At 36.4% G+C, this 12756-nt stretch overlaps 1 protein-coding gene across 1 annotated transcript; it reads right to left on the reverse strand.

The window, feature by feature from the left end:
- Window positions 1-3913: 3913 nt before the first annotated feature.
- On the reverse strand, window positions 3914-8102 carry LOC107824474 (mitochondrial outer membrane protein porin of 36 kDa). The gene is made up of 6 exons (XM_016651249.2): window positions 7904-8102; window positions 7732-7799; window positions 6276-6386; window positions 5106-5192; window positions 4818-5026; window positions 3914-4471 (listed from the first exon to the last, which is right to left on the reverse strand). Exons 1-6 carry the CDS (start codon window positions 7950-7952, stop codon window positions 4165-4167), a joined length of 831 nt encoding a protein of 276 aa, XP_016506735.1. The 5' UTR covers window positions 7953-8102; the 3' UTR covers window positions 3914-4164.
- Window positions 8103-12756: the final 4654 nt, after the last annotated feature.

Consider the following 12756-nt stretch of genomic DNA (forward strand, 5'->3'; position numbering starts at 1 on the left):
ATGAAAGAACAAGCTGGAATAGAGGTGATGGCAGACGAAGCAACAGAGGTTGCGTCTCAAGGTGGTCTTGTTTTGGTCGAGGCAGCTGGTCCAGTTATTGAAAAACTTCGAGGTGATGCTAGAGACTATCTCAATGCAAAAAGAGCTGGCCAAATAATGGAGTTAAATGCAGAAGATACCAGAAATTGGGGACAACAGCAGATTTTCAACAACTCAGTTATATCAAAGAATGTTGCTACTGTTCTTGTCAATCGTGCTTTAGCTAGGATGTCTCAAGGTATGGTTGTAGATGCAAGAAATAGGGTGTTGAATGATAGAGGGAGTAACAGTAATTTGAATGATAGTGGGCAGCATCAGCTATTAACTTTACAAGGTGAAGTCGAGGCAGCAACAACAACTGGACCAAAAGCAATTTTAATTGATGCTAACATTCCTACTGGTACACAGATTTACAACAATACTGTTAATATTGTCCCTGTAGATCGTGCCTTAGCTAGGATGTCTCAAGTTATGGTTATAGAAGCAGGAAATAAGGTGTTGAATGAACGAGGTAATGGCAGTGTTATTGTGACTACAGCAGAAGGTGATTGACCTCGTATTGCTACAACTAAACAACCTCATAATACAGTAGGTTATGAAGTTGTTACTGTGAATGGCGAGGGACATGAACATGAAAGTGTTGAGGATTTAGAGAAGGAAAATGTTACAGCATCTAGGTTTGAGAAAATGGAAAATTCAGCTAGAGTTTTGCAATCCAATCCTGGAGTTTGGAAAACTACTGTTGCATTGACTCCTACTGTTGATCAAGAAGCTTTTGATCCTTTGGTGACAGTTGCAGGAGGTTGTCGACCTATTACTGATGCAATTGATAAGGCCTCGTAGGAACATGATACAAGTATGGTAAAAAATATAGCATGTCCCGATGGTGATTGTCAAGAAGCAAAGTTGGAGACTAATGCTGCATTGCAAGCAACAGGTGACCGAGATATTACACATGTTGAACCATTGGAGAAAATGGCAGTAACAGGTGTTGTCCAAAATTCTGGGGCTACTGCACATATCTCCAATGCAAATGATGTTATGGCAGAAGGAGATCAACCTAATTTTAGACATGGTCAGGAAGGTGTTATGGCTAAAGTTGTTGTGGCTAAAGAGGGGGAAAGTCAGGGTGCTGGAGTTGATAAAAATACTGCTGCACTTATTGATTTCATTGAAAAACCAACAGCGCTTGTAGCTATTGCTGTGCAAGCTGGGCAGATACTTCTCACAGGAAAAACTGCACGTGATTTCGATGGCAAAGCTACTACAACTCAGTTGAACTCACCTACTGAAGCTTCCAAGGATACAAGTGCAGCTATTGTTCCATGGCACACAACTACAGAATTTGCACACTCAGAGGGGCAGGGGAATATTCGGATAACTGAATCTGTATTTGAACAGGCAAAGGAACAGGTTCAAGTAGCTTTTAAAGCTACTACTGCCAACAAGGAAGTACAACTGAAAAAAACAAACATTGACACTGAAGATAGGAAGCTGCAACAAGCAGACAAAAAACTAACTCCAAAAAAGAGTAAGCTGCAGCAGGCAGACAAACACATTCCCTCCAACGATGCAGTTACTCTTTCAGAAGACTCAGTGCACCCAACACATTTTCTACAGGATGTTTCCATGAAGTCTTCTGTAGTATCCAAAAGCTGGGCAGATCAGTTTGAAATGGAGAAAGATAATCATGCTGATTCAGCGGACAGTTATCGGGCAATTGTTACTACCAGCGTACAAAAAGTCAGTACATGTAAATCTGGGCAGCAGCAGCATCGTCAAGAAGATGCTTCTGCTGTTGGTCAATCTCCTGCGCAGCAACACCAGCCTACATGCACACAAGGTGATGCACTGTTACATCCAAATGCAGGACAACTTAAACAACATCACAATGCAGTCAATTCAAGCGATGCAACAGTAGACTTGGAGATTTCAAACCATGACCGGGCACTATTGGATGTTTTGGACAGTCCTAAACCTCATAGATGTGCATACTCAGCTGGCTCAAAAACAACTTCACAAAAGCTGAAAGTTTCAGTGGCAAAGAGACATGAACCATGTAGTGCAAAGAGATTGAAGAGGCATGAACCATTGTGGATGGTTATACAAGAAGAAGCTAATCAAAAACTTGAGGCCAACTTACATGTTGCCATTTCCGACGAAGCAAATGAAGATGAATTGATTGAACCTTGTCCGGAAGAGGTGGCTACAATTGGAGATATCTCTCCTAACCATAGCAAAAAAAAAAGAAGGTGACTCAAGAAATAACACTCAGGCAACACCCAATGAGAGCTGCAAAGCAAAAAGGGGTTGCAACCTCCACATCTACGAGGTCCAATAGATCCGAGAAGAAATGAAGAATTTTGAAAATTATTTGAAGACAGTTAAAGAGGATTTTAAGGAAGTTCAAATTGAAGAACTCACAAGTTTGATAAATGAGGGGCAAGACTCTAATTTCTACATTGTTTTAGTTTATCATTTTCAAAGCATCATCACTTGTAATAGCGTCATAGAGTGTGTTATAAACTCTATGGCGATCATAGAATACTTGGTACTTTCAAGTTCCTATTTTTTACATGCTTGCTAGTACGCGAGGCTCTTTAAAGCCTCAATAGGATTAGTAAGGTAAGGTTTAGCCCGATTTGTGTTGCCTTGGTCCGATGCCTCTGGAAAAATATCCACACGGCTATGAGATTATATGCCCTCGTGAGACTTTGCCGGCAGCTACACCATGAATCCTCTACATGAGGCTGTCATCATAAGGCAATGTGAGGCGCAGATGAGTGATTATATAGCCAAGGCATATGGGTAACAAGACCGGTGTTATTGTCCCTCTTATTTGTACTTTTTCCAATTGTTGTATTTTTCTTTTCTTTTATTAATAAAAACTAGCCCTAGGCGCTTGCCTAGTGGATTGCCAAAAAAAAAAAGAAGCTCCAAATACCACAAGCAGCTGCGAGGAGACAATGCCTAAACAAAAGAATTTCTTTTTACAATTTGTTCAACTTTTACTAAATTTGTCCACCTGAATACCTAGTATTTAAACTTCAACATAGAGTATTAGCATAGTCTGGATTCTGGATTTAACTGATATATCGATATTGTGATGATACTTGTGAAGTTAGAAAATTGCCCAAAAAAGAAAAGAGAGAAAAATAAAGAAATTATCATGAAACAAGAATCAGGGGCAAGAATGAATTGTGAACGCCAATAAATGAGTTCAATTATGAGTGCTTTTAAAACTATTGCTACTGTTGTACTTTAAAAAAGAAAAAAGAAAAAAAAAGATGTTCTTAGAATGTCCTTAAAATAAAGAAATCTTAAGCATATCACAATATTTGTATGGCTATAAAACTTCTCATTAAGATTAAATTAAAACTAAATTATTTTCAAATATAATAAAACACCGATCTTTTTAAGGAATTGTGCCAAACAAATTGCAGGGAATATACGAACAATTTGTATACATTCCTCTGTCTCGATCTATTTCATTTCAACACTACTTTTTCTTTAAAGACAAAGTAAGATTTCATAAGATTGAAGTTATCCGTAACTCTCACATTTACCCCTGGAAATACAGGTTTTCATGACATAGACTTTTGATACGATTGTAAGGGAAAAACGACATAAATAATAACTTTCTAAGAAGGAAATAAGCACCAGAAAGATCAAGGTTCCGCTGCTGAAGGATATCAATAATACCGGTACGCAGCACAACTGGCACGCACCTTAACTAGTAGCCTACTGCTGCAGCCAACAATAATCTGCATCAGTCAATCTGCTCACCAAAACTTGGGCAGATAACTTACACAAGCTCACAATATTACAAGACAAATTAATCAAATACACACAACTCACAAGGATGAAGATCAGGTGAAGACAAATCAATCCATCAATTAACCTTTTGGATAGGTCAAAGCAGAAAATCATACTGGTTTGCACCACCAGCTAAAGATTATTCTTTACAGCCCAGAAAGTGTATAGGATATCAGTAACACTCATAAGATCATTGTCCACCTAGTGAGAAGGATTATGTGCTCAAAAAAATTCTACCTAATTTATTGATTCGGGCTAAGACAAAACAAACCAGCCTCATTTACTTTCCTGTATAAGGTAGGAACTAGCTCATGGCTTGAGGGCTACGGCCAATCCAACCTTGGCGCTCTTTTCAATTGCCCTGGTGTCCACTTCGCCAGAGATTGTAAAGAGGGATTTTGGACGCCACTCGTGCTGGATGAGAGCACTTGCCTTACCATAGCTGTTAACCCGAGCCTTCACTGTGGTCAGTGGGTCCAAGGAATGATGTGTTCCGATGGTCATAGTGTTCTCGTTGCTTGAGAAGCTGTGAGTCAACTCTGCACCAACAGCTGTATTGGTCAATGGATTCACGGTGTGGTAGTAGGATGCAGAGAGCGTATCACCCTTGTCATTCCTGAATATTGATTTCATCTTATCAGTCCACAAACAATGATTGATTGACCAGAATATGGCATTGGATAAGCAAAGAGAGGAACAGTCAAGGGACATGTAAACCTCATGCCATGATTTCGTTACATTATAGCAGTCATTTCTTCTCAAAAGAGCAACTCATCAGTTGAGGAATTAGTTTTCTGCCTTTAAAAAACAATATGAATCCAAAACCAACGTCTTTCTTTTTGTGGCAAACCAGAAAACTAACAAAAAAAGCAAGGCAACACAACAGAGGGGCTAGAAGACAATTTAATCAATGAGAAACGCAGCATATTTTATGTCCAAAAATATCCCGCTCGAGTACTTACAATGCCAAGGACGCGATCAAATCGGAAGTGGTGAAATTCAAACCAGCATTGCATTTCGTGAAATTTCCTGACGAGGTATCAAATGACAGATCAGTGCCCAAAGCAATCTTATTGTTGCCGGCAACACCAGAGAAGTTGACTAAAGGACTTGCTGCAAGTCCAATGCTAGTACTGATTCCAGCATACTCATGCAGGTACTGGAGCTCTACCTGTAAGCAATATGATTCGTTCTGTAAGAAATAAAGCAATTCCTAAAAATGTTCACGCAGTGAAAGAAGAACCAAATACCTTTCCAGATTTCTGATCTGGAACAACAAAGCTGAAGATCGTCTTCAGTCCAGGTGCAGGTTCATCAACAGTAATGGTAGTGTAGACCTGTGTTATTAAAATCAAATTAATGGTCAAGAGCACTGCAGTACCAGCTCCAATGGAAAGAAAGTCAAACTTAGCTTTAATAGCCTACCTCTGGGACTTCAAAAATCAAAAAAGAAGAAAGAGCACAAAAATCACTTTTCCTTGGGGAAGGGGGAGCATGGAGCAGCCAAGCTAGATAACTAAAAAATGTAGTGCTTCTATTCAATTAAGCAATCATGATTCGACCTTGCTGTCAAACTCATCCGTTTTGATTATCAAAATGTGCCATCACATATCCAGCCTATTCGAATTTAAAATATACATGAAATCAGTCTAAAAATAGATCAATCCACCATTACAAAAATGAACAGAGTGGGTAGCCACTAGATAAAATTTCGTTACAGAGATGAAATCCATGCATATTTTTTTGCAAGAAATCAATGATTTCTCGATCTTCTTATAGCTATAGAAAAGAAAAATCTTTATCTTAATAAATCTAAAAGGTAAATCCTTTTATTAAAGGATAATGCATGTAATAACTATATATCTGTTATATTCTTAAGCCTTGTCCTCCACTTTTGAGAGAGAGAGAGATGATCTCAAGTAGCTTATCCAATCACATCAGACATGAACATCACTATAACCAAGACCACTAAACATTATAAGCTAACATATAAGACATGATTTGTTGATAGAATCAGAAATCTGCAGGAAGAGAATGGATAAAGTGCGAGCGGGCGACATAACACAACACTGATGGATGGAACTCTTTCAACTGTCTGACGGAAGAGATACGCACAGAAACTATGTATGATAGACATTGATACACTGGCTGTCGTAACATTTCAACTTACAGCAATAATTGTTGGAGAAGTATTTGACAATATTTGTTGTAATTTAACACCAGAACATGAAACAATCCGAATAAGAGCAAGGAGAAATAAACTGTAACTTCCAAGTTTCTTGAAGCATTAAATCATCCAATAACATAAAAAATGAGACAGCAGAAAAAAACAATCTCGCAGAATTTTCCATTTTGTCATGACGTTTGAAACTAAAGAAAATGAAGAGGAAAAAAACAAAAGGAATTGAAGCAAAACTTACATTTGAATTGGTGTCCACTTTAACATCAGTTGTGAAGTTTTTGTTCTTCAGCTGAGTGTTTACATCAGCTAAAAGGAACTCGCCTTTCTTCACACCAGATGAGGTAATGGCCTGAAAAGTAAGACAGAACAGCAATACATTTACTTACAGACCCACTGGAGCAGTATCAAGAAACAGTAATCCATTGTTAAACAAAGCAATGCAACCAATATACGCATCAGGCAACAGCAAAGAAACTATTCTAAGATATGCATAATGCAGTTTGAGATTATAAGGAGAGAAAAACTCCTACAAAATAAAGATGATTATTAATCCCTAACTTTCAGCTACAAGGATTTTACTTCCGATTATTCAATGTTAATATGACGACAGAACAAGGCATTAAAAACTTCCAAATCATTTTACTCTACAAGAATAGTTATATTAAACATAAAGGAATGCACACGATAATCAGATTTGCAGTTTCACAACTAACTTCGGGAACCAAGCTGCATGCAGCCAAAGAAAGAGAAACTTTTAAAATTCTTTTCAATTTGAGAAAGAGGAACAGTAGACAGTAACATAAATATGCAATTAAGTAAGAACCCATTTCTTCTTTGCAAATGAGTAATGCCAATTATTTCCTCATTAATGCCCATATTGCCCAACTCTTGGCTACATAACTGGTTACCTTCTTTTTTACTATCCTCAACTTCTTCTCAGTTCTATTATCAAACAAAAAAATGAGGAAAAATTACTTTTTGCACCAAAGCGTGTGAGTTGGTGGTTGATGAAGCTCGAATCGACCATATGGAGACCAGAGTACAAAGGCAAAAAACGCTAAGTTCTCGTATGCCTATGTCTCAATAGGCAATGTCACCTGGTACTTCTGGTGGTGGGAGATAGTAGGTACCCAGTGGACTACTCGAAACGTGCGCAAGTTGGCCCAGTCACCACTATTATCAAAAGAAAAAGAAGAACTTTCCATTTTCCATTATCCACCAAGGAGGCTCACTCACAAGATTCACTTCTCAACCCACAATATAATCTTAGTTGGTCTCCAAGTCAGCTTGCGCGCACTATGACTAGGTACATGCTATCTCCCATCAGCCTAAGTACCAGCCTACCAGGTAACTTTACCCATCAAGGCTTAGTCAAATAAAAACAAATCACCTAGCTTTTTTGTTGCTGTAAATTGAACCTTGATCAACTATGATTTTTACTCACTTCACTAACCGCTAAGCCACACCTTGGGTTAAACCTCACAATAATCTTCACCAGATTTTCCACGGCATATTAAGCAGGAAAAAAAATATCAAACAGTAGCTTTCAGACTAAACCGAATACCAAAATTCCAATTAAAAAAAATAAGGAACAAAATAAAATAACAAAATCAAGAATATTGGCCCACAACTATGAACCCAAATGCAAAAATACAACAAAAAACAAGCAAAGCTGTAGAGAAAGATATACTGACCACTCCGTTGGAAGTGTAAGTAGTAACGGTGAACTTATGGTCACTGACATAATCCCTGTATAAAAGATCTATATATATAACACAAACAAATGGACATATTAATACATTTCAATCTAATTTTACAATACCCATTATAAAAATAAAAATAGAAAATAAGGAATGGAAAATTGACCTCTGGCTTTTTTGCCGATGTCAGAATAAAGACCTGGACCCTTCACCATTTTTTCTGCTTATGAGTTCAGAAACTTGTAGAGAAAATAGAAATGCGTGGGGGCAAATGGTGTTCTTTGTTTTTATAAGCTCTTTTAAATTGAATCGTGTTTATCAAGTTGTTTTTCTGTCGGGGAAATTATTTTGTACGAACCGAATTAGCCTTAGTTTATTAGCTGGTTTTTCTACACCGCCTGATCTCAATTCCCATCATCATGTGAGTGATACAATCTTCTACACCGTTGACTCTTTCGAGTAATACTCTTTTTCTCTTTATTTTTTTTTTCTTTTTTTAATTTGAACTATTTTCATTTATTTTTTAAAAAGTGTTTTGTTTCTACTCCATCTTTGTCGTTTGATATCACGATATTGCTTGAATATGGAGTATAACACGTTAATTCTACTTACTGGTGTTGAAAATAATAATAATAATAATAGAAAAATAGTAAAGGCAGTACGTTAAATTTTTTGATTAACATGACATAGAGTTATAGCAAAGCAATAATACTGAGTATTTGATATGATTACTTATTATTTACATAATCAAAATACATCCTTCTGTATCAATTAAAAATTTATTCCATAGATCACTATCTATTGAAAATCTACAGAAATAGGTAAACAAAGTAACTCATAAATTATAGCCTTCCTCAATAATTTTATCTCTAGTTTTGTTACTCAATACCTCCATAATAGTAGAAGATTTGCTTTGTATTTTTAAAGGATTTCGTCGGAGATAAAAATAGAAGCACGGGTGGTAGAAATAAAAAGGGAAAGTCACAAGCTTAACTTAATGAGAGATAATTTAAAAATATATAAATTTATAATAAGGATATCTTTATCTTGAAAAAATTTAATTTTCTGCTTTTACTTTTTGGAAGAAACTAGAATTTGTAGTTTCTTCACAAAAGTAGAAAAATTGCTTCTATTACTATGTGAAAGCACTTCTCCGTCTTGGTCAAACACCTCAAGTTTTCAAAAAAAAAAGAATTAATAGAAAAAAATACTTTGGACCACCTTTACAGCTTGGTCTAACAAGTTATTAAACATCTTTTCCTTTTGCAAGTCAATGAACTCTAAAAAAAATGTCATTTTCATCAAATAATAGAAAAAATCAAACTTTTTCTCCTATCCAACTCAGATATGATTGGCCACAGCAGTTTTATAAGTTGAAAATCCTTTTGGTACAGCTACCACATCATTCCTTCGGAAACAAAGGCGTAAAATCCAGGTCACAAATAGGAGAATAGATTTTTTTTCAACTACAATCTCATTGGTATTGTTTGTATTTCTTTCCAAAGAACATGTCAGAATATGCCCTTTCCTTTATTGGCCTCTAGAAATAGAATATGATGTTGCCAATTCCTCAAAGATGCTTCATTTAAATTTCGAAAGAATTAAAAGAAAATACACATGACTTCATACCATAACAAAAAATGACTCATGTTTTAAGTTTTACCCAGCCTAGCTCATATTGCACATATTTTAAAAGCACTATCAAATTCAAAACTTGTGTTCTTACAACCATTGCTTCTAAAGCTATGAAGTTAAATATGTGTTCTCACAACCATTGTTTTCACTCTCTCTTCTTCTCACATCTTCTACACATGCTTCAAAGGGTTGTCCACCATTGCTGTTTCTTACCCTGTATCACCTGGTTGCAATGTAAGAAAAATAAAGAGTAGAAGTCCACCATTAAAGGTCATTCAAAGCTTTGCTTTCGAAAATAGGATTTTTTGAGTTTGTTAGTTGTTTGGATTGGGTGTTGTTCCAATTGATTGAAAATATCAAAAGGGGTTCAAAATTTAAATTTGAAGTGATTTGGAGTAGATTTGAGCAAGATTTGAGTTGAATTTTAGAAAAGACGCAAGGAAGAAGACGAAGTCAGTTTTTGTATAATTATGTATAATCTTGTATAATAGTGTATATGAGTGTATAAGCACTTCTTATACACTATTATACACTTTTATACACCTTTATACAAGCGTCTGTAGACAAACTTCTTTCACGATTTTCGGTTGCAATTCTTGTTCAAAACCAGTCCAAATCTCCATTAAATGACTTCAAATTTTATATACAACCTCCTTATACTATTTCTAATAAGTCTAAATAACACTCATTCCAAAATTTTCACAAAATCAAATTCGAAATTTTAACCCTCATGTTTAAGCTTGTTAAAAATTTAATTTTCACCATCCAAATGAATTTGGTTTGTTGAACTAATATTTGAGTCACAATTACTGATTCGAAAATTAACTTAAAAGCTTGAGCAATCTTTTTTAAAAATTAAATAGTAATTTTTAGAACTTATTGGAGTTGGATGTTGAATCTTAGCCTATTATTTTTGAGCTAGTTGGTTGTAAATTGAAATATGGGCTATAAAATTGAAACATAGGGAGCTCAGTTGTTCTTACGTGAAATTTTTCCTTAAATTTCCATATCATAAATGTGTAGCTTCTTCTAATTCCTTTATTGACTCTTTTACTTTTTGTGTTTCTTTTACAGTCCAATCTTACTTCTCATACTTTTATAGTTGTAAAATTAACCAAAATGTTGCAGCATTGCCATATGTATTATGTATGTTCGTGTTGGCTGGCAGCTAAGTGAGAAGCTGATAGCTAACTACAGTTAAACTTAATTGTAATATTAACTACAATTAGTAAGTTAGGAGTTAGTGAAAGTCGGTTAGTGAGTTAAAACCAGTTAGGTTGTTAAATACTGTAGGTTATTATACACAACATAGTTTTTTGAAGAAATGAAGTGAGCTGGTTCTCTTCTTCTCTCATTCCTCCTTCTAGATTCTTCTTTCTCGTTAGCTTCGACCACCATTTCCATGGTTGTTAACATGGTATCAGAGCCATCGGTATGGATCTTACCTAGTTTGCGAACGAGTCTCTTCGTGTAGGTTGCTTCAATCTGCAATTTGAGGTGCTGAATTGTCTTAGAATAATCTTCGATCGAAGCTTGTTTAATAGGAATCTCTCAATTTGGATCCTTAGTTTACACATATCAAGTAGGTGTGACATGGGTATGGGTGCTTTGGGTAGATCCTTCAAATTAGCAGAAGATTACAAGTACCGGACTGGATATTTACATTTACACAAATCGTGTAGGTTTTGTTCCTGAATCCAGGTATGTTAAGGCTATCCCTTCTATTCTTTTGGCATGATCCATACGATATGAACAAAATGTGCAGATGCACAAATTTCATAAGTGACTCTACTCATAGAAGTAATAGAAATATCTATGTTCTTTAATTTTCATGTATCATAATATTTTATCATCTGTTCATGGGTCTCAGAAAAATACGAAAGTTGAAAAGATGTTACTTTATGATATTGCTCAAGAGGCAAAATGGTCTTATGACATTCTGAATGATTTTATTGACGTACCTTTCATGCATTACATTCATGTGCATTGACCCATGACCAGATGGCGTTATATACGCGTATATATGTAAATATATGTATATGGGATATGGGAAAAGGTTACGACATTATATACGCACCACCACCTGATCAGCTGGTATATGATGATGATGTTGCCCACAGTGGCTGAAATATGATTCAAACGACGTTATATACGCATATATATGTATGTACTCAAATGGCATTATATACACATATATATATATATATGTATGTATGTATAACGGCGTTATATACGCTTATATATGTATGTATATATATGTATATGGGATATGGGAAAGGTTATGGCATTATATACGCACCAACACCTGATCAGCTGGTATACGATAATGATTTCGCCCACAGTGGTCGATACGATATGATGGGATGACCTTAGAGGCTAATGATGTTATGAAACATGTACCTATGCACGACATGACATTCATACGCATATGCATGACGCTAAAAGTAATTTATGATTTACAAAGTTATTCAGACTTACAGGTTGAGTCATGTATGTGAGCACGTGATTTTTGTTTACGCGACAATCACTCCAAAAGAAATAAAAATAATGGCAAATGGTCTTGCTGTACAAGTTTTGGATTTTACGTGGCATTTTTTTTAGTTATTTGTGATTTTGTTCATTTTTATTTTTAACAAACAAAATACAAAAATGTGTCGTGTATAGTTGGACCATAATCCGGTTATTAAAAGGAAAATCACAAAAATGCATCTTTTATTCTACTTCGTCATTAAGTGATGTTATTTTAATTAAATGTTAATTGTGTGATAATCGTTGTTTTTATAGTATTATTGACATTTTAATTAAGAGATTAAAAAAGGAAAGGATTTTCGAATTGGGCCAGTCCGAATTAAAACAAGCCCAAACCAAAAATGACACAGTCCAACCAGGCCCTCTGGACGCCCCAAATGACGCCGTATAGGCATCATCTCTTGGAGCCGTTGATTGATTCAAAGGAACGGCCCAGATCAGGCCAATCCCTTACTTAAACGACGTCGTATAAGGCCGTCTAATCTCAACCGTTAAAACCAATCCCATCCAACGGTCTCAGGTCACCCCCATGAACCCGACCCGTTCAACCCCGGACCAACCCAACCCCTTGCACTTGAAACGACACCGTTCCCCACCAGCTGAAAGATCCTGGCCCTTCATCTCGCCTCATCCAACGGCCAGGATCTATCCACCCATTAACTATATAAGTCTGGAACCTTACCCCACGCCCCATCCAAACACCCCCCCTTCATCGTCCCAAACACGGACCACACAAACCCTAGCCGCCCCTGTGCACCTCCCCCGTAAAGCCGGCGGCAAGGACGCCGGTGACCACCACCTTAACACCCTAGATGCACCTCACAACCCTGAACCCAAATCCACTTAACCGCTTGG

Source organism: Nicotiana tabacum, chromosome 20, assembly GCF_000715075.1.
Source record: "Nicotiana tabacum cultivar K326 chromosome 20, ASM71507v2, whole genome shotgun sequence".
Classification (NCBI taxonomy): domain Eukaryota; kingdom Viridiplantae; phylum Streptophyta; class Magnoliopsida; order Solanales; family Solanaceae; genus Nicotiana; species Nicotiana tabacum.